At 40.3% G+C, this 20,511-nt stretch overlaps 1 protein-coding gene across 5 annotated transcripts in view; it reads right to left on the bottom strand.

Annotated features, from left to right (window-relative positions):
* Positions 1-20,511, bottom strand: part of myom2b (myomesin 2b) — a 145,875-nt gene that overhangs the window by 114,680 nt on the left and 10,684 nt on the right. For all 5 annotated transcript variants that reach the window (XM_043679203.1, XM_043679214.1, XM_043679173.1 and 2 more), the window contains exons 3-6: positions 9,668-9,781; positions 8,538-8,676; positions 8,274-8,431; positions 1,681-1,773 (exon numbers count right to left, since the gene is read on the bottom strand). In XM_043679203.1, coding sequence (XP_043535138.1) covers positions 1,681-1,773; positions 8,274-8,431; positions 8,538-8,676; positions 9,668-9,781 — 504 coding nt within the window. The remainder of the gene's footprint in view (positions 1-1,680; positions 1,774-8,273; positions 8,432-8,537; positions 8,677-9,667; positions 9,782-20,511) is intronic.

The following is a 20,511-nucleotide window of genomic DNA, read 5'->3' as shown; positions in this document are numbered from 1 at the left end:
TGGTTTCCAGTCTCCACAAACATCACTCTCCTAACTGGTGAAAACCCACAGCTGGTTGAAACCATCCATGTGTACTTCATTTATCATTCTATGATGAATTCTTCAATCCACTGACTAGTTCTTTTCAATCTCATACTCCATATGGAGCAGTCTTCCTGAGCAAGATCTACATATATCCTTTGAATCAAGGAATGGGAAACAGGGGAACATACTAGCAAATTCCTTCTGACAAGCCCTTGCTACTGAATGACAGGCTTTGAATTACTACGGTGAGCGTGGCCCTTTTTAAACAGGTTCCGGATGAGCTAGGGCCATTTGTGCAGCCAACCTCCACCTCTGGGACCTCAGAACAAACACCTTGTGCACTTCTAGAGAAAATCAAACAATGATACATATTACTGAGGAGTGTCTCCTCCACAAACTGACCAAACGATTCACCTTAAACTCAGCGAACAGGGAGACTATTGCTTGTTTTAAAATCAAAAATTGTTGGAGAAACTCAGCAGATCAGGCTGCATGTGTGGATAGAAAACAGTTAACATTTCAAATCCAGTGACCTTGCTTCAGAGTTGAAGGGTCACTAGACTCGAAATGTTAATTCTGTTTTCTCTCCACTGATGCTGCCAGACCTGCTGAGTTTCCCCAATGACTTGTTTTTGTTTCTTTTTACTAGCATCTGCAGTTCTTTGTTTTACTTTAGTGCTTGATATTGGGTAGTTGTTTTCACTAAATGACAATACAGGGCATCATTTTAAATGTTACTGGTGACACAAAATGAGAAAAAAGATCAGAAATAAACCAACAAAATAAATGTGACAGTGAGCCTATTGAGATGCCCCTTTCCCAGAACCACAGGATTGTTGCAGAGAAGATGTCCATTCGGTCTATGGTATCTGCATTGATTCTCCTGCAGTGAAGTGGGCCTGGCCAGCATGCTTCTTGTTAAGTCGGGCTGCATTAACTCCAGCCTATTCCATTAGACGAATGAAGAAAGGCAAATTAAACAGCAATAGCACCACCTTAACATGTATAGGTACACAAATCCTTGAAAATGACAGGCCAAGCTGAGAAGGCTGATTTAAAAAAAAGGGAGTTTAGACTTTACAAAAAAAATTAAGTGGAATAGGATACGATGCGAGGAAGTTATCCCCAGCCTCTTTAAAAGAGTAGTTAAGCTTCAGCTGAAGTATACTGTTCATTTTTGGGAGCCAGATTTTAAACAAGGATGTCAGGTGCAGGAGAGATTTACTGGAATGGTTGTCGAGATGAGGGACTTCAGTGAATGTGAAGAGACTCAATAAGCTGGCACATTCTCAACATTCAGCAGCAAGGGTTAAGAAGAGATTTGATCATTCTATTCAAGATCATACACCGTTTTGAAAGAATAAATAAAGATAAGCTATTTCCCAGAGAGGCAAGGGTTAGTAATCAAGGTTTAAGTGAACAGGCAAAAGAACTAGAAATGACACGAGGAAACTATTTCATAGCAAGGTGCTCTGGCTGGAATGCATTAATGAAAAGACAGTGAAAGCAAATTCAATGGTGACTTTTAAACCTCTACCAAATAATTGGCACAAGCAGATGGACTATATCATTCTATGATTCTATGGAAATACAAAAACAATCCATTATGTTTACCAGGATCCCTTGAATGTGTTTTATATTTCTGAGTGAACTCACCTATTAATTTCCAAAGAGTGAACTCCGTAGTAGCTATCCATCCTGTACTTGGTTGGTTCACTTGTTTGATCAATATAGACATCGTCTCTATACCTTTCAATGAAAGAAAATAGGTTAGATTGATGACTTAGGATAAAGATTGGGAATCAATGCCAATGTCCATTTAGTTTAGTGGTAATTAACAAAGAGATAGTTGACCGTAATGAGATGGATTAATAAAGTTGTTTGGGTGAGGTAAGCAACTGCACTTCCAAAAGTGTTTTGATGCTTGCAAAACACCTGAGGACATCCTGAGGCCACAGAAGGCAAGACTTTTACAAGTCTAATTACAAGTTTTCATATACAAGTTGAATGAATTATAAGTACAAATTTTATTATTCCTCCTCATTACATTTAAAGAGCCATTTTAACAAGGACTATTACCAATGATTATAGTTTGAAATTCTGCAGTGTAATTTCAGAATCAATAGAAGTATAATGTCTGATATTTTAAATGTTTTTTACACTTTCAATTAATGTAAAAGACAGAGGAATTTCATACAAGCATAACAAGAAATTCATTTACTGATCTTGTTTAACATGAGAGATGTGCCAAGATACTTCACACATAAAGAAAATGGAAAACTGCTTTGGAGCCAGGAAAATAGGAATTGGGAGGATTGACAAACAGTTTTGACAAAGCTGGGGTCTGAAGAGGGTCATAAAGCAGGAGAGCAATATAGGGAGAGAGGGAGGTTTAGGGAAGGAATGATGTTTCTGATTGCTCTTGTTGAAGCATAATGTGGAAGTAACCAACTTATCAATTTTTAAGAATATTTTATATTACCCAAACTGATATTTGAAGGGTAAAATCCTTGTGTTAACTGCTTCTTGACAGACAACAGATACTGTCAGACTTATCGTTTACAAGCGTTATCAAACTGACCTTCACCCACCCTCCTTGTAATAGTTGGCCTCACTTGAAAAAGCACATGTTAGAATCAGTGACATTCTGTTTCAAGCTTAATGTAATTAGATGTGACTGGCTGCCTGCCGAACACATTGCCTAGACATTGCAACTTAGTTATCTCGGACTTGAATATCTTATGGAGCTATATGTGACATCTTCAAATAAAGAGTTTCTTGGATTCTTAAATCACTCCTTCATTATACAGTATTTCCTGAACCATAAGTAATTCAAAAATCCATTGCTTCAATTTGAATGAAGCACATGCCTTACAACATTGTATATAGTAGAATGTGTGTTGTGTTACAGTAGACTAATTAATTTTCAACTGGAGTTCACAACCATTTTTGCTTTCAAAAGAAAAATGTATCTAGTAATTGTGAAGAGAGCACATTTTTTGAAAAAACAAGTAATTATTTTGCCTCTGGCGGATACACCACAAAATAATTCATTTCATGCAGATTCTTTTGCAATGTTTCCAAGAGACACTATACTCCAGACACTATAGTCTTGCTCTGTCACTCAGGTTTTTGGATGGAGATTATGTTGATAATAGGCAGTAGAAAATGCACCAAAGGCCAAATCTAGTTTATAGGCCAGAAGGAGTAAACATGCTCCTTTATACTCCACAAAAATAATTATACTCATTTTTGGATCATATTCCTGAAAACCTTCAAAAAACCTGTTATAATAAACGAATCTCTGCCTATCACTTCAGTTGAGCAGCCAGTCACCACATCATCCATGTTGTTAGGCAGAGGTAAGCATGAAAACCCCACAAACAGCAATTATATATGTCTATAAAATTATGAAGTTAAAAATCACACAACACCAGGTTATAGTCCAACAGGTTTAATTGGAAGCACACTAGCTTTCGGAGCGATGCTCCTTCATCAGGTGATTGGACATTCACCTGATGAAGGAGCTTCACTCCGAAAGCTAGTGTGCTTCCAATTAAACCTGTTGGACTATAACCTGGTGTTGTGTGATTTTTAACTTTGTACACCCCAGTCCAACACCGGCATCTCCGAATTATAAAATTATGAGATGCATAGATAAGGTTGACGGTCAGAGTCTTTTTTCCCAGACGTGAAACATCTAATACCAGGGGGCATGCATTTAAGATAAGAGGCGGAAAGTTCAAAGGAGATGTGAGGGCCAAGTTTTTCTACATAGAGAGTAGTAGGAGTCTGGAAGGTGCTAGTAGGGATGGTGGTAGAGGCAGATATATAGGAGCGTTTAGGGGACTTTTAGATAAGCTCATGAATATGCAAGGAGTAGAGAGATATGGACCAAGGGCAGGCAGAAAGGATTAGTTTAATTTGGCATCATGTTTGGCCCAACATTATTAGATTAGATTACATTACATTACATTACAGTGTGGAAACAGGCCCTTCAGCCCAACAAGTCCACACCGACCCGCCGAAGCGCAACCCCCCCAGACCCCTACATTCACCTACCCTTACCTAACACTACGAGCAATTTAGTATGGCCAATTCACCTGACCTGCACATCTTTGGACTGTGGGAGGAAACCGGAGCACCCGGAGGAAACCCACGCAGACACGGGGAGAATGTGCAAACTCCACACAGTCAGTCGCCTGAGGCGGGAAATGAACCCGGGTCTCTGGCGCTGTGAGGCAGCAGTGCTAACCACTGGGCCACCGGGCCGAAGGGCCCGTTCCTTTGCATACAGTTCTATGTTCTTTGTTCTAATTAATTCATCTGTGTTAATAGTTGAGGATGGAATGTCATTCTGGTCAGCTGGTGAACCCTCTGACATTCTCCTCTTGAAATGGGGTTTCATCTGGAAGGCATTATTTGTGACAAGGTGGCACTTCTTTTCTATTGCACTAAAGCATCACTTGGGATTATGGCAGGGATATAAAATGTTGTTTAAAATGTGCCTGTTTAAACCATTAAAATATCAGTCAACTATCTAAAAGTCAACAGGTGTGATACTTAAAAATAAACACCAAAAATTTAAATTATACACACCAAAAATGAAAAACCGCAATGGGTAAATCTACAGGAACAACTGTAGAAACATCTCAAACATTTCCAACACCTTTCCATAAGAAAACTCACTTTTCTGCAGCATTATTCTACTCAGTTTTAAATGTTAATTGCAATATATGAAAAGCAACAAACATTTACCAATGAACCATTTAATTGTTTATCATTTTACACCCCTAGATTTTGGCTCAGAAATATCTGAAAAGGTACAAAGGTCAATTGTGCTTAGGGCTCAGGAGGATGGCAAAACTAGGTCAATCCTGACTCTGCCAAGATTCTGTGACATCTTGACCTGGGTTTTGAAACTGCAGTTTGGGGGCTTGGGTCATGCATCAGCGTTTGGAAAGCTTCCAACCTTTCCTGGAAAATCCATTTTCTGGAAAAGATCTCGCTCAGGCCTCCATGAAATCTTCACAGTGATCCAATAATTTATTACATTAGAGTAATGAATTCCTCCAGGATTACCTTCTCTAGTCAATGTAGCTTCAATGGGACCTGAAGAGTCTCTTTTTAAATTATCTCATCAGGTCATTTGTACCATTGTGGGATTGTTCTCTGCCTTAGGAGTGTCAACTGCTTTTGGTCAGGATACACCACTGATGGACACTGGCATCAGCCAACAACTTGTGCCAGTTTGGCAAGAGATCGCCCATGTCCAGAATATTGGATAGTGGCACTAAGGGAGGTCCCTATTCCACCAATCATGCCAACAAAGCAGGGCACCAGGCATTCCCAGGCTTATATGTTCAAGATTTGGAGATGCCGGTGTTGGACTGGGGTGTACAAAGTTAAAGATTACACAACACCAGGTTATAGTCCAACAGGTTTAATTGGAAACGCACTAGCTTTCGGAGCGCCGCTCCTCTATCACCCAATGAAGGAGCAGCGCTCCAAAAGCTAGTGTGTTTCCAATTAAACCTGTTGGACTATAACCTGGTGTTGTGTGATCGTTAACTTTATATGTCCAAGGTTTGGAGTGGAGCATCAGTTCCATTTTCTAACTCCAAGGCAACAGTCCTTCATCGGTGTCAAACTGACACCTAAAAATGTAAAACATTCATAATCCACGTTACAATTAGAGAGACATGCTAATTTTGAGATGTTGATGAGGCAGCTCAAACTTCATTGCAATTCTTCATGCAGTTGGTACAGTAGAAAAAAACAAACAGACTTGTAATGAATAAGGACTTTCGACACTGAGTCGCAAGGGTTAAATTCCATTAAAGGGTGTAGACCATATCATAAAACTACTAAAGGAAGATTTAATTTCCTCACAAGGAAACCAAGCCACATACTCTACCAGCCATCTATGTACCCTGTAATACCTCTTGGCAAACTATTACTAAACAAGACCCTATAATATATTTTCAGTCTATTGCCTCTCTCACAATGGTTAAAGAATCATATAAATTGGTCAGAAGGTAGATGCATGGAGAGACATTAGCTGCTGTTTACCAGTAATTGGAGAAGTGTCATGAAGACATCACCTTGCACCTTTTCCCTCAGTATCTTATTTTGTACAAATAGTTTATAGGGGTGTAATTCTGACGATAAAGTTCCCTTATGAAGGACTAATGCTTTGATGCTACATTCCTGTTTGTGCTATTTTGGGCAGGTGTTAACCTGATTATCTTAAACGATGCCGAATGCCTGTTAAAAATAGCATGCCATGGAATGTTGTTCGAGTGCTTTAAGCATTCATACATGAACTTCACCAACTGGAATGAAGCCTTAGCTCAATGCTTAATTAAACATGAATACATATTGCATTATTATGAACATTGTGAGAGAGATTGCAGGGTTTATGAGCCTCAGTTCTGATCACTGGTGTTAGATATGGTGGTGGCAGATGGCTTGTTTGCTTGGAACAAATCAATTTAAGAAAGCTGAAAGGCTTGGATATAATATTTTTAAACTTCATAATCAGCCTCTTCAATGTAGCAATGTTAATGGTGTCAGGAAAATGACTGCTATCTGCAATGTATTGCAAGTGACTGCCAATAAAATATTTGAAACACCAAATAGCAACCACATGAATTTACACAACATTTTTAATTAATAACATGTCCCAGGACCTCATTAACACAAAGCCAAAGGATGAAAAATACTTGGCAAAGTGTTATGTTTCAAGGAATATCATACTTGAAGGAAGAATTAAAGGGGGAGAGAGAATTTCAGAACTTGACATCTGAAATACTGAAATCAGAAGTGCCAAAGTTGCAGGATTGAAATGGGGGAATGTACAAGAGGCCATATTGGTTACAGAGAAGGCATTGGAGAAGGCGTATCTCATGAAGAAATTCAAACACAAGGATGTTAGACTGGTAACCAACGTAGGTCAGTGAATTCAGGTTGGATGAAAAAACAGAACCTGGCTCACGTTAAATGCAGACAATAGACTATTATTGAGCATTTCCAGTGGGATTTCAGACCCTATAATGAACTTCTGCAGAAGGCCTTTGAGATCCATCACTAATGTAACCAGGGTCCATCTGCTTTCATAGTGTGGAAATAGGCCATTTCACCCAACAAGTCCACACTGATCCTCCGAACAGTATCCCACCCAGACCCATTCCTATACGCTATTGCCCTACATTTTCCCCTGATTAATGCACCTAGCATACACACTTCCTGAACACTAAGGGCAATTTAGCATGGCCAATTTACCTAACATGCACATCCTTAGACTGTGGGAGGAAACTGGAGTGCCCAGAGGAAACCCATGCAGACACAGGGAGAATGTGCAAACTCCACACAGACAGAACGCGAGGCTGGAATCAAACCCGGGTCCCTGGCACTGTGAGGCAACAGTGCTAACCACTGAGCCACCATACTGCACCGTGCTTTGAAGGATCCAATCTACCCCAAGTATGCAGGTAGCAGATTGACTTGAGAGAACTGTGGCCAAGAACTGGCTTTTAGCTAGTCTTGTTGGAGATTATGTGTTTTAGGCATCGTCTTCTGATTTAGAGTAATAGAGATGTACAGCACAGGAATAGACCCTTCGGTCCAACTCCTCTATGCCAACCAGATATCCCACCTTTTCTAGTCCATTTCCCAGCATTGGCCCATATCCCTCCAAACCCTTCCCATTCATATACCCATCCAGATGCCTTTTAAATGTTGCAATTGTACTAGCCTCCACCACTTCCTCTGGCAGCTCATTCCATACATGCACCGATTTGATTAAACAAATTGTAATATTTTTTCTTAAAGTAGTCAGTGATTTGGATTTTATTTTAGCTTATTCAGAGGAACTTCGTTTTTCCAGCATTCGCTTAATCGAACTTTGGATCATCCGAACAAGATTGCAAGGTCCCAATGCATAGCTAACTATGTTATCCGGCATTGATTATTCAGCATTCGATTAACTGAACGAAATATTGCCCGCCCACGTCCTTCGGATAATTGAGTTTCCTCTGTAATTACCTAGCCAGCTGGTTAGAGTGTGCACATATTGTAAAAATATGGTTTCACTTTCATTTTAAAAGCTGCTTCTAGAATTGTCTTGGAGCAAACAAAATTAGGTCACCGTAACTCCAAATCCAAATAATGAGTAAATCAAGAAAATGCATTCTTTACCAGGCACAGTGACGGACACTCTTTCAGTAAGCAAGGTCAACATGACTTACCATCTGACTAACGGGGTTGGAAAACCCTGAACAGTGCAGAACAATTTTACAAAGGAGTTCTCCCAAACTGTATGGGATCTTAACCGGACAAGAAATTCAGGAGCACGGCATATGGAATCCTCACGGATATGTCTCTGCACAGCTAACCTTTCTTCTTCCTGTACAAACAGAATCCATTAAAAACACTTAATTTAATCATCCCAGGAAATATGCTACAATTTGTGAATGGAGGCTGACAGTAGACTAGTCAAGCTGATCACTTACCATCCTCTTCAGAGCTAGCATGTCTGCTTGCTCATGTGCAGACCTTTTGAGTTTAGAAATCTCAGCCTCCATCTCCCGTAGTTTTGTACCATATAGAAATACTCTTGGTTTAGGCTTGACTTCTTCCTCTTCACCCTCTCTGTCAATCAGAAAACACAGACAGAAACTTTTCAAAAGCTTTCATTATCTATCTGCATTTCATTTGAATGCAGCCTTTCCATAATTACATTTGTTGATAAGCAAAACATCAAAATGACATTACATATCACTATACTAGAGGTTTCAGTCCAAGACTGCTGTGAGACTGCAAACAGGCTATCATTGTTTCTTATACTGTCTGTTCCCACGTGAGCTATGTTTTTCCCAATGGTATCCAAACGTTGATTGGTTTTTTAACAATTGGCACACACTCCACCACTTGGGAACTTTTTATAACTCACTCTGAGCCGATTATAATTGTAACTCTGGGCATTGTCTGATCTAAAATGACAATGACTTGAAAATAGCAGAGAATTCATGTTGGGTCACTAATAAAAGTACCCATTTCTGAGTTTGTGGATGCCATGCTGCCAAGGAGTCTCTCCTTCTCCATTTCAATGTGAGCATTGGGACTTTCTGTACCTGTAAGTGACTTCTAAACATCTAGATAGCTGAAATAATGAATCCCATAAATCAAGATCTTTTAGAATATATTTTAAGTCAAAATTTTATTGAATATTAAATAATTACTAGTTTCAAAATAAACAAAATTTTCCTATTTCAGAAGGAATCTGCATCTAGATTCTCTCTCTCTCTTTCTCTCTCTTTTGTAGGTGCAGACATGCAGTCTGATGAGTGTTATGCATTCTCTGATTCAGTTAACTATCAACTGAGCTTAAGCTTATACAATAAAGTGCAGATCTTGTGCAACGTTGCTCCTTTAAAAGAGTCTTTGGTACATAGGGGATCGGGTGAATGATCAGATCCTACAATTTCACCCCCTGCACTTCTGTTAAGCGAAAATCCAGAAGATTAGACCTCTTGACCATTTCCACTCTGCTGCCAGGAACAAATGGCCTATCAGCCACATCATATGAAAACAATGTCTGTAGGCTGCTTATAATAGCATTAACATTATATTATTGATATACCTGCTCCGAAATGGAGGCACTGTGTATTCAGGAACTTCTTCTTCAGCATACTGACAAACCCTTTTAGCACAAGGACTGTGTCTGGATAAGGAAGTCTCAAGTGATAATCTAGACCTTAAAAAGAAAAAAGAGAAGACAAATACTCTTTTAAAACCAAAAGGAGTAAGGTAAAGCAATTCTGAAACAAAATATTTTTTTTTAAGTGCTACAGTTGACATAAATAAAGGGATTCCCATTCTGATCACACGGTAATTTTTTTATTATCGATGAACACATCAACAGTTATGCTGTCAATGCTGAATAAATTTCATTCCCCACATTTTCTTCAATTTCTAAGAGATATAATGTGTTTATTTACTGCAATATCTGTCACTCAGACTGAACGGCCAAAGTACAGAACAGCTAGCACACTGCATCGTGTAGCTTTAATCACAGTAATTGACTAAATATTTTATGGTAATACACATCCAGAACAAAGCTATTCAGGATTGAATTCAAGTTGTACATGTGGTTCAAACTTCAAAATTGCACTTACAAACATCAAAAGCCTGTAAACACAGTGATATAAATAAATTTCTTCCATTGTTTCAATATAGTTAAAACACAGAATATATAATATCAGTAAATATATGCAATATCAATATTATGTCAATAAGATTCTTAAGCCTATCAGCTGACTGTTAGATTTTAGAAGAGCTATTTCAGATGTCATGCTTAAATAAGCCAAAGTATTGTTTTGCCTTAAAAAGAATAAAAGCAAATCTGACATTCATGTTAAATTCTTCTGAATTGGAAACAAAGAAGTACAAGCTATAAAACTTCCCTCACCAACAATAAATAATCTGTAATTAACCAAAGGCTGTGCCTGTGATCATACCTCGACATGTTAAATTGTACCTGGCTCCATTATGAGAACAGAATAATGCACAATGCGACACATCAGATACAGGTAAAGAACCCATTGTTTTACAACAGTATATTGGAGAAATAATTAAGAAGAGTTTGCTTAACCCATTAAAACAGCTGCTTCCATGGTGCTATACCATTATGGAACCTGAAAAAGTAATTAACCACTAAAGGAAAATTTCATCAGAAAGGAAAATCCTCAAAGATATTCATGAAAATCTCAAGAATATTCATTCAATTATCCCACAGCCCAATTATTCAAATGAAACTATGATTACTCGTGGCTCTGGATCACACCTCAACACACGACCTGCTGAATATCTGATCAACTGAGATATTATTCAATTACAAACTATACAGATTCCTTTGACAGAGAAAAAAAAATTAATGCAAAATCAATTTTGTTTGCTGAGACACATGGTTCCCCAAATTTAAAAACAACATGTCAGGGTGGAAATTTGCAAACTGGATTAGATTAGATTAGATTAGATTACTTACAGTGTGGAAACAGGCCCTTCAGCCCAACAAGTCCACACCGCCCCGCCAAAGCGCAACCCACCCATGCCCCTACATTTACCCCTTACCTAACACTACGGGCAATTTAGCATGGCCAATTCACCTGACCTGCACATCTTTGGACTGTGGGAGGAAACCGGAGCACCCGGAGGAAACCCACGCAGACACGGGGAGAACGTGCAAACTCCACACAGTCAGTCGCCTGAGGCGGGAAATGAACCCGGGTCTCTGGCACTGTGAGGCAGCAGTGCTAACCACTATGCCACCATGCTGCCCACTAACTGTGCCCAGTTTCCGTTCACAGTTCGAGACAAATGGCCTGTTTACATCTACATAGAGTCATAGTCATAGAGATGTACAGCACAGACACAGACCCTTCGGTCATACATGTCCATGCTAACCAGATATCCCAACCCAATCTAGTCCCACCTGCATCATGCGGCCCATATCCCTCTAAACCCTTCCTAATTATTATACCCATCCAAATGCCTCTTAAATGTTGCAATTGTACCAGCCTCCACCACATCCTCTGGCAGCTCATTTACACGTACCACCACCCTCTGTGTGAAAATGTTGCCCCTTAGGTCCCTTTTATATCTTTCCCCTCTCACCCTAAACCTATGCCCTCTAGTTCTGGACTCCCCCACCCCAAGGAAAAAACTTTGTCTAGTTATCCTATCCTTGCCCCTCATGATTTTATGAAATCTATAGGTGACCCCTCAGCCTCCAACACTCCAGGGAAAACAGCCCTAGCCTATTCAACCTGACCCTATAGCTCAAATCCTCCAACTCTGGCAATATCCTGGTAAATCTTTTCTGAACCCTTTCAAATTTCACAACATCTTTGTGATAGGAAGGAGACCAGAATTGCACACAATATTCCAACAGTGGCCTAACCACTGTCTTGTACAGCCACAACATGACCTCCTAACTCCTGTACTCAAATACTCTGACCAATAAAGGGAGGCATACCATATGCCTTCTTCACTATCCTATCTACCTGTGACTCCACTTTCAAGGAGCTATGAACCTGCACTCTAAGGTCTCTTTGTTCAGCAATGTTCCCTAGGACCTTACCATTAAGTTTATAAGTCCTGTTAAGATTTGCTTTCCCAAAATGCAGCACCTTATATTTATCTAAATTAAACTCCATCTGCCACTTCTCAGCCCATTGGCCCATCTGATCAAGATCTCACATCATTTGTGTTCACAGTTATTGTACTTTTCATTTTCCTCAATTGTGAATTTACCACTAGAAATGCACCAAAACTGTCCATGAATTCAGTTGTGCTACACATTTTTTTTCTCATGATGTCACTTCATATTTTTATGATGGGCTCAAGGCATTTTTACATCTCCACAGTCATATCTGGAAAGATGGATACTCCATGGATGTTGCAATACCTGAAAGGGTCAAGGTAACCACTCAGCTTTGAAACCACTTAGATAAATGTGGGACAGATGGTCTTTCAAGGCACCAAGTCTGTAACCTTTAAGACAGCAATATTGAGGTAAAGTCCAGCAGATAGCTTTCAGAATCTGAAGGAAGCAGCCTGGGAAGGTATGTTCCAGGTATATGGGAAGGTGGCAGCTCACTTGCATTAAAGATTATCTTTGGGAGTTTGGATTACATATCACATGAAGAATGTCATCACACACTTTGCTATTTTTTTCTTAAAATAATCTTCTCCTTGTCAAGACAAGGAAGCATCTCTGAAGCACCAATATTCAAAATTAAGACATACAAAATTTCACACACCAGGGGAATGGAATGACCTTATGTGGCAGGAAAGTTCTCAGATTGCTTGGTCAATGGGGTGAGTTTGTGACTGATGCATGGTTGTGGAATGATTTAGGTGAAGCTTAGTGTCAGGCAAGAGGAATTTCTCTGTGAAGGAGCAGCAAACCGGCCTTCAAATGGGAACGTTGAACAGCCAGGTATTAATTTGAATTTTTGCCAATATGGGACCATGATGACAGGACTCATTTGGCAGAGGCTTCAGATCTTAATCTTCTGAATGTCTCCCTTAAAGGTTGCACCTGCAGCTGTCGCAGCTCAATTATGACTTCATGAGGGTGACACAACCTTTCAAAGCATTGCCAAGGTCACAGTGGAGTAGCCCATCGACATATAGAGGAGGTAGGAGTACCAGTGATCACAATTAGAGTTTGCCAATTATGCCTGTTCAACTTAACAACACTGCATTGGGCCTCCTAAGCCTTGTGCTTTTCTTTTAAAAACAGGGGAAGCTTTAAGGGAAATACTGCTGCGAGGTCACAAACACAAGACCTGTTACAAAACACTGATCCAACTGCATATCATAAAGAGGCTATGAAACAGGTCATTCTGACCAAAAGACTTATGTCACTCTTTACGCTCCACCCAAGCCTCTTCACACCTAAGTTCATCTTACCTTATTAACATAGCCTTCTATTCATTCTCTGTTATGTCTGTACCTAGTCAAAATCATTTGTGACTTAACAATCGTATTATTTAATCATACTTGGTTATTTTATTAAAAACATGAATGGCAACAGCAAGATCCCAAGATGCACAGCTAGTTATGAACACTGCTCTGTTAGCTGTTTACCTCATAAACTTGGAACTAAAAGAATATAATAATCCTTGTTAAATTAGTTGTTTTCTATTAAGAAAAGGAGACAGGTAAGAATAAAGCACAGACTGCAGGATGTTATAATGGATTCAACTGATCTTGTAAACTATGGAAGAAACGTTTGAGTAGTACACAATACACTGTAGATGGGGGCGATGTATCCTAGCAAACATCATGACAGCTTTGTAATCCACCATTGTATCCTACACGTAAAATGTTCAGAATTAAACATTATCTAGTTCAGAAAAGATAAAGTTGTAACCCGGTCATCAAATGTAAACTGAAAAGTTTGCTTTCAAATTAGAGGGCCCTTTCATTTTTCTTTGGAATTCAATTTAAACATAATCAGGGGTGACTGGAACTGGTGGTGCTTGAGGAGCTGGATTGCTGGTCAATTCAAGTCAAAGCTAGGTGTCAAGAGTAGCTGAGAAGAGCTACAGCATGTGGTAAATTAAAACAGCCCCGAGACAGCTGCACGGCCAACTGCAATTCCAGCTGCGCAGTTGTTAATAGAATCTGTCTCCAAGTACATCCAATATTTGTTACCAGACTGGATCATTTTCATAGATCCAAGTAGAACAGCTTTCAGTGTCATTCAATATTCTTCAGGATAAGAAAGAAAGAGCCCATACTTGATTGGAGCATGCCATGACAAAATGGACAATACAGACAAGAAAAGATTCTCTGCTCCATTCAACCTGCCCGACAATCTTTGTGGCATCTTGTAAGTCACAATATTAACACGCTCTACCCTGCTGACTATCTTTAAAAGGCCCATTCTTCTCTAAATGCCAGTAAATCCTGTCTCTAAGAACCTTCTACAATTTCCCTACCAATGGTGTAAGGCTCACTGGCCTATAATTTCCTGAATTATATCTGCTACCCTTCTTAAACCACAGAATAATATTTGCTCTTCTGCAGTATTCTGGGGCATCTCCTCTGGCTAGAAAGGACACAAAGATCATCTTGAAGGCCCCAGCAATTGCACTTCTTGCCTCCCTCATTATCCTGGGATCCCATCAGGTCCTCGGGTCTTACCTGCCTTAATGTTTTACAAGACACCCATCATCACCACCATCTTAATATTGACATGCCCTGGAATATTGAAATACTGCCCTCTAATCTTACCATCACTAATGTCCTTCTCCTTTGTGAATACCAATGTGAAGTACTCATTAAGAACCTCACCACTGGCTCCATACATAAATTCCTCCTTTGTCCTTGAGTGTATCTACCCTTTCCGGAAGTACCCTCTTATTTCCAATGTCACATCTAAAATGCCTTGGGATTCTCCTTAATCCTACTTGCCAAGAACATTTTATGCCCCCCCCCCAAACCCTTCTAATTCCTTGTTTGAGTTCTTTCCTGCTTCCTTACATATGCTTCCTTTCCTTTTTTGACTAAACTTTCAACATCTTGTCACCCAGGGCTATCAAATCTTGGCATCCTTAACTTTCATCCTCACAGGAACATGCTGGTCTTAAATTCTGACCAATTGGCCTTTAAAGGACTCCCACATGTCAGATGTGGATTTACCCTCAAACATTTACCGCAATCTAATTTCTCCGGCTCCTGCCTAATACTGTTGTAATTAATGTTCACTCAATTTAGCATTTTCACCTGAGGAAGGATTTTGCTAGGGTTGGAGTCTTTGAGACATAGGGAGAGGCTGAATAGGCTGGGTTGTTTTCCCTGGAGCGTTGGAGGCTGAGGGAGACCTTAGACAGGTTTATAAAATCATGAGGGGCATGGATAGGGTAAATAGACAAGGTTTTTTCTCTGGGGTGGGGAAGTTCAGAACTAGAGGACATAGGTTTAGGGTGAGAGGGGAAAACTTTAAAAGGGACCTAAGGGTCAATGTTTTCATGCAGAGGATGGTGCGTAAATGGAATGAGCTGCCGGAGGAAGTGCTGAAGTCTGGTATAAATGCAACATTTAAAAGACATCTGGATAGGTATATGAATAAGAAGGGTTTACAGGGATCTGGGCCAAGTGCTGGCAAATGGGACTAGATTAGTTTAGGACATCTGGTCGGCACAGACAAGTTAGACTGAAGGATCTGTTTCTGTGCTGTACACCTCTATGACCCTATGACTCTATGGTCAGTCTTGCCCTTATCCAGAACTAAGGGCAGAACCAACAGAAGTGTTAGAAGGTAAATACTTTGGGACTAGGGATAATAATCTTATTAATTTTAAAATTGTTATGGAAAAGGGTAGGATTTCCATAAAAGGGAAAGTTCTTAATTGGATTAAGGAAAATTTTAATGGAATGAGACTGGAATTTTCAAAAGTTGTTTGGAGTAGACTGATAAATGGGATGCAATCAAAAGTTTGATAACAAGAGTTCAGAGGCATTATGTTTGTGTTAGAGTGAAGTGTAAGGCTAGTAAGAGTGGGGAATAATGGATGAATAAAGATATTGAGGTTCTGGTCAAGAATAAGGAAGTGTCATATATTAGATATAGACAACTGGGATCAAATGAATTGCTTGCAGAGAAGGAAGGGTATGGAGCATTCTTAAGAGGGAAATCAGAAGGACAAAAAAGGGATATGAGATAGCCTTGACAGATAAGGTTAAGGATAATCTAAAGAGACTCTACAAATACATTAAGAGCAAAAGAGCATCTAGGGAAAGAATAGGGCAAATTAAAGATAAAGAGGCCATCTATGTGTTGAACCTCAGGAGATGGGAGAGATATGAAATGAATATTTTGCCTCAGTTTTTACCAAGGCGAAAGAAAAGGAGGCTATAGAACTCAGGAAAATAAATAATGATGTTTTGAAAACAGTTCACAATACAGAAGTAGCGCTGGAGGTCTTAAAAAACATAAAGATGGATTAATCTCCAGGACCTGATCAATGGTAAGGTCCTGGGGGTTGTTGGTGAAAAAGGAGACCTTGGAGTGAAAGTTCATAATTCCTTGAAAGTAGAGTCGCAGTTAGATAGGATAGTGAAGAAGGCAGTTGGTATGCTTGCCTTTATTGGTCAGTGTATTGAGTATAGGAGTTGAAATGTTGCGGCTGCACAGGACGTTGGTTAGGTCACTATTGGAATACTACATGCAATTCTGGTCTCCCTGCTATGGGAAGGATGTTGTCAAACTTGAAAGGGTTCAGAAAACACTGACAAGGATGTTACAAGGGTTGGAGGGTTTGAGCTAAAAGGACAGGCCGAATAGACTGGGGCTAATTTCCCTGGAACATTGGAAGCTGAGGGGTAACCTTATAGAGGTTTATAAAATCATGGATAGGGTAAATAGATAAGGTTGTTTCTCCAGGGTGGGGGAGTCCAGAACTAGAGGGCATAGCTTTATAATGAAGGAGAAAGATTTAAAAAGGAGCTTAGGGGGCATGTTTTCATGCAGAGGGTGTTGCGTGTATGGAATGAGCTGCCAGAGGAAGTGGTGGACGCTGATACAATTACAATATTTAAAAGGCATCTAGATGGGAATATGAATAGGAAGAGTTGAGAGAGATAGGGGTCAAATGCTGGCAAATGGGACTAGATTTATTTAGAGTATCTCGTTAGCATGGATGAGTTAGACTGAAGGATCTGTTTCTGTGCTGCATATATCAATGACTCTAAGTGCATCCCAGGATGTTGTGGGAAGGTAGCAAAGAAATTGCAGGGCCCCTAGAAGAGATATTTGTATCACCTATAACCATGGGTGAGGTGCCAAAGGATTGGAGGATAGACAATGTTGTGCCTTTATTTAAGAAATGCTATAAGGAGAAGCCTGGGAACAATAGGCCTGTGAGTCTGACATCGATGGTCAGTAAGTTGTTGGAGGTAATTCTAAAAGATACGAGTTACATGCATTTTGGAGGGCTGATTCAGGATAATCAGCTTGGCTTTGTGCGAGGGAAATTATGTCTCACAAACTTCGTCGAGTTTTTTGAGGAAGTAATCAAAAAGATTGATGAGGGCAGAGTGGTAGACATTGTTTACATGGATTTTAGTAAAACCTTTGACAAGGTTCCACATGGTCGAGTAATTAGTAAAGTTAGATCACATGGTATTCAGTGAAAATTTGCCAATTGGCTACAAAATTGGCTTGATGGTAGGAGACAGAGGGTGGTGCTGGAGTGTTGTTTTTCAGACTGCAGGCCTGTGACCAGCAGTGTTCCACAGGGACAGGTACTGTGTCCACTTTTGTTGAATGATAATTTAGGAGGCATTGTTAGTAAGACTGTGGATGACACCAAAATTGGTGATAAAGTGGACAGTGAAGATGGTTATCTATGATTACAAAGAGATCTTGAAAAAAATTGGGTCAATGGGCTGAGGAGTGGCAGATGAAGTTTAATTTGGACAAATGGGAGGTATTGCATCTTGATAAAACAAACAAGGGTGGGACTTATACATTTAATGGTAGAACAGACAGACCTAGGGTTTCAGGTTCATAATTCTTTGAAATTTGCATCACATGTCGACAGGGTGGTTAAGAAGATATTTTGCACATTTATCTTCATTGCCCAGACCTTTGAGTAAAGGAATTGGGATGTTACATTGAGGTTGTACAGGAGATCGGTGAGACCGCTTCTGGAATACTGTGTACAGTTCTGGCTGCCCTGCTATTGGAAGGATATTTTTAAATTGGAGAGGGTTCAGAAAAGATTCACCAGGGAAGAGGGTTTGAATTATAAAGGTAAGCAGGATAGGGCTGGGACTTTTTCACTGGAGCTTCAGAGGTTGAGGGCTGACCGTATTGTGGTTTATAAAATCATGAGGGCATAGATAAGGTGAATAGCAAGGGTCTTTTTCCTAGGGTGGGGGAGTTCAAAATTAGGGGGCACATCTTTAAGGTAAGAAGATAAAGATTTAAAAGGACATGAGGGGCAACTTTATTTACACAGAGAGTGGTTTGTATGTGGAATGAATTCAGAGGAAGTGCTGGATGGCTCTATGACTCTAATACCAGATCAAAACTTATGGAATTATGATCACTGTTCCCAAAATGCTTTCACACTGAAACTTCAAATACCTAGCCAGTTTCATTACCCAATATGGCTCCTTCCCTATTTGAACTATTTTCATACTGTTTCAAAAAATCCTACTGGATACAGCTAACAATTTCTGCACCATCTAAGTCCCTGGAATCAAGAGAGTTCCAGTCAATATTAAGGAAGTTAAAATCCCCCACTACAGCAACCACGTTGTTTGTCTATCTTTCCACTGTCTGCCTATACATCTCCTGCTGGCTATTGGGAGGCCTATCGTGAACTCTATCACAGTCATTGCATTTTTATTATTCCTGAGTTCTCGCTGTATGGTCTTGCTGGATGAACCCTCCAAGATGTCCTCTCTCAGTACAGCTGTAACATTCTCCTGAATCAGTGATGCATTGTGTGCATATCTGTAGCATGATGGCATTCTGGTCTATAATTGGATCTATTAAGAACCAATTGTGGAAACCATGCAGACACTTAATCCAACAACTGTCCACCATCGACAAGGCACAAGTCAGGGGTGTGATGGCATACTCCCTATTTGCCTGGGTGAGTGCAGCTCCAGAAGATTGCCACCATCCAGAACATTTGATTGGCATACATCCACAAATATTTATTCTCTCCCTCACTTGCACACATGCACTCTCTCTCTCATATGCCCATTCTCTCTATCTCACATGCATGTGCCCTCACCCCCTCCGTTGCTCCTCACCCGCTCCTCTTCCTCACATACTTACCCATATTTCACTAATACTCACATTCTCTCACACTCACTCAATTTCTCTTTCATTATCTTTCATCTTCTGTCACACATAATCACATTCATTCTGTGTACTCACTTTCTCACAGTCACTCTCTCACACAGGTACTCGTGTGGTAGGAGCCACTTGGAACCAAACTGCCTGGGAAAGCAGTCTTTGTGGATTTTTTTTTCCAAAAATATACTTTATTCATAAATAATTTGATGGTCTGTACAATTGGTCATGCCATACGTATGTAAACATTTACATACAGAGATCAAAACTTATCATTTTTATACAGGTCTGTACATTTTTTGATCATATGCCCATATAATTAGCTGAGGCGTCAGCAGAGCCCAAATGACTGCATGGGCCCCCTGTTCTTCGTTAGGCAGGCAGACTTTACACAGTGGTCTTTCCCCACCGCGCCTTGGCGGCAGCTGCCCCAAGCTTCAGCGCGTCCCTCAACACGTAGTCCTGGACCATGGAATGTGCCAGTCTGCAACACTCAGTCGGGGCCACCTCCTTCAGCTGGAAGATCAGCAGGTTTCGAACCACCCAGAGAGCGTTCTTCACCGAGTTGATGATCCTCCAGGCACAGTTGATGTTCGTCTCGGTGTGCGTCCCGGGGAACAGACTGTAGAGCACGGAGTCCCACTGCATTCCTCTCCAGACTTCCTCTGCACAGGCACGTTCCAGAAGGAGGTGTGTGACAGTCTCGTCCCCCCCGCAGCTGCTTCGAGGGCAGCGTGCGGTGCGGCTGAGAGTCCGGGCGTGCATAAAGGATCTCACAGACAGAGCCCTTCTCACCACCAGCCAAGCCATGCCTTGCTGCTTGTTGGAAAGTTCTGGCGATGAGGCATTCTGCCAAATGGCTTTGACAGTCTGCTCAGGGAACTGCTCGATAGGATCCGCCCTCTCCTTTTCCCGACCACTTCCTGATGGACTTGTGGTCAAAGGTGTTTCTCTTCATAAACTTCTCCATGAAGGCAGTACACGTCTTTTTTTTTATTTCAAAAATATACTTTATTCATAAAATAATTTGATGGTCTGTATAATTGGGCATGCCATACATATGTAAACATGTACATACAGAGATCAGAATTTATCATTTT

This window comes from Chiloscyllium plagiosum, chromosome 3 (assembly GCF_004010195.1).
Source record: "Chiloscyllium plagiosum isolate BGI_BamShark_2017 chromosome 3, ASM401019v2, whole genome shotgun sequence".
In the NCBI taxonomy this organism is placed as follows: domain Eukaryota; kingdom Metazoa; phylum Chordata; class Chondrichthyes; order Orectolobiformes; family Hemiscylliidae; genus Chiloscyllium; species Chiloscyllium plagiosum.
Note: the sequence above shows the minus strand (reverse complement) of the source record. Positions and strands in the feature narration are given on the sequence as shown.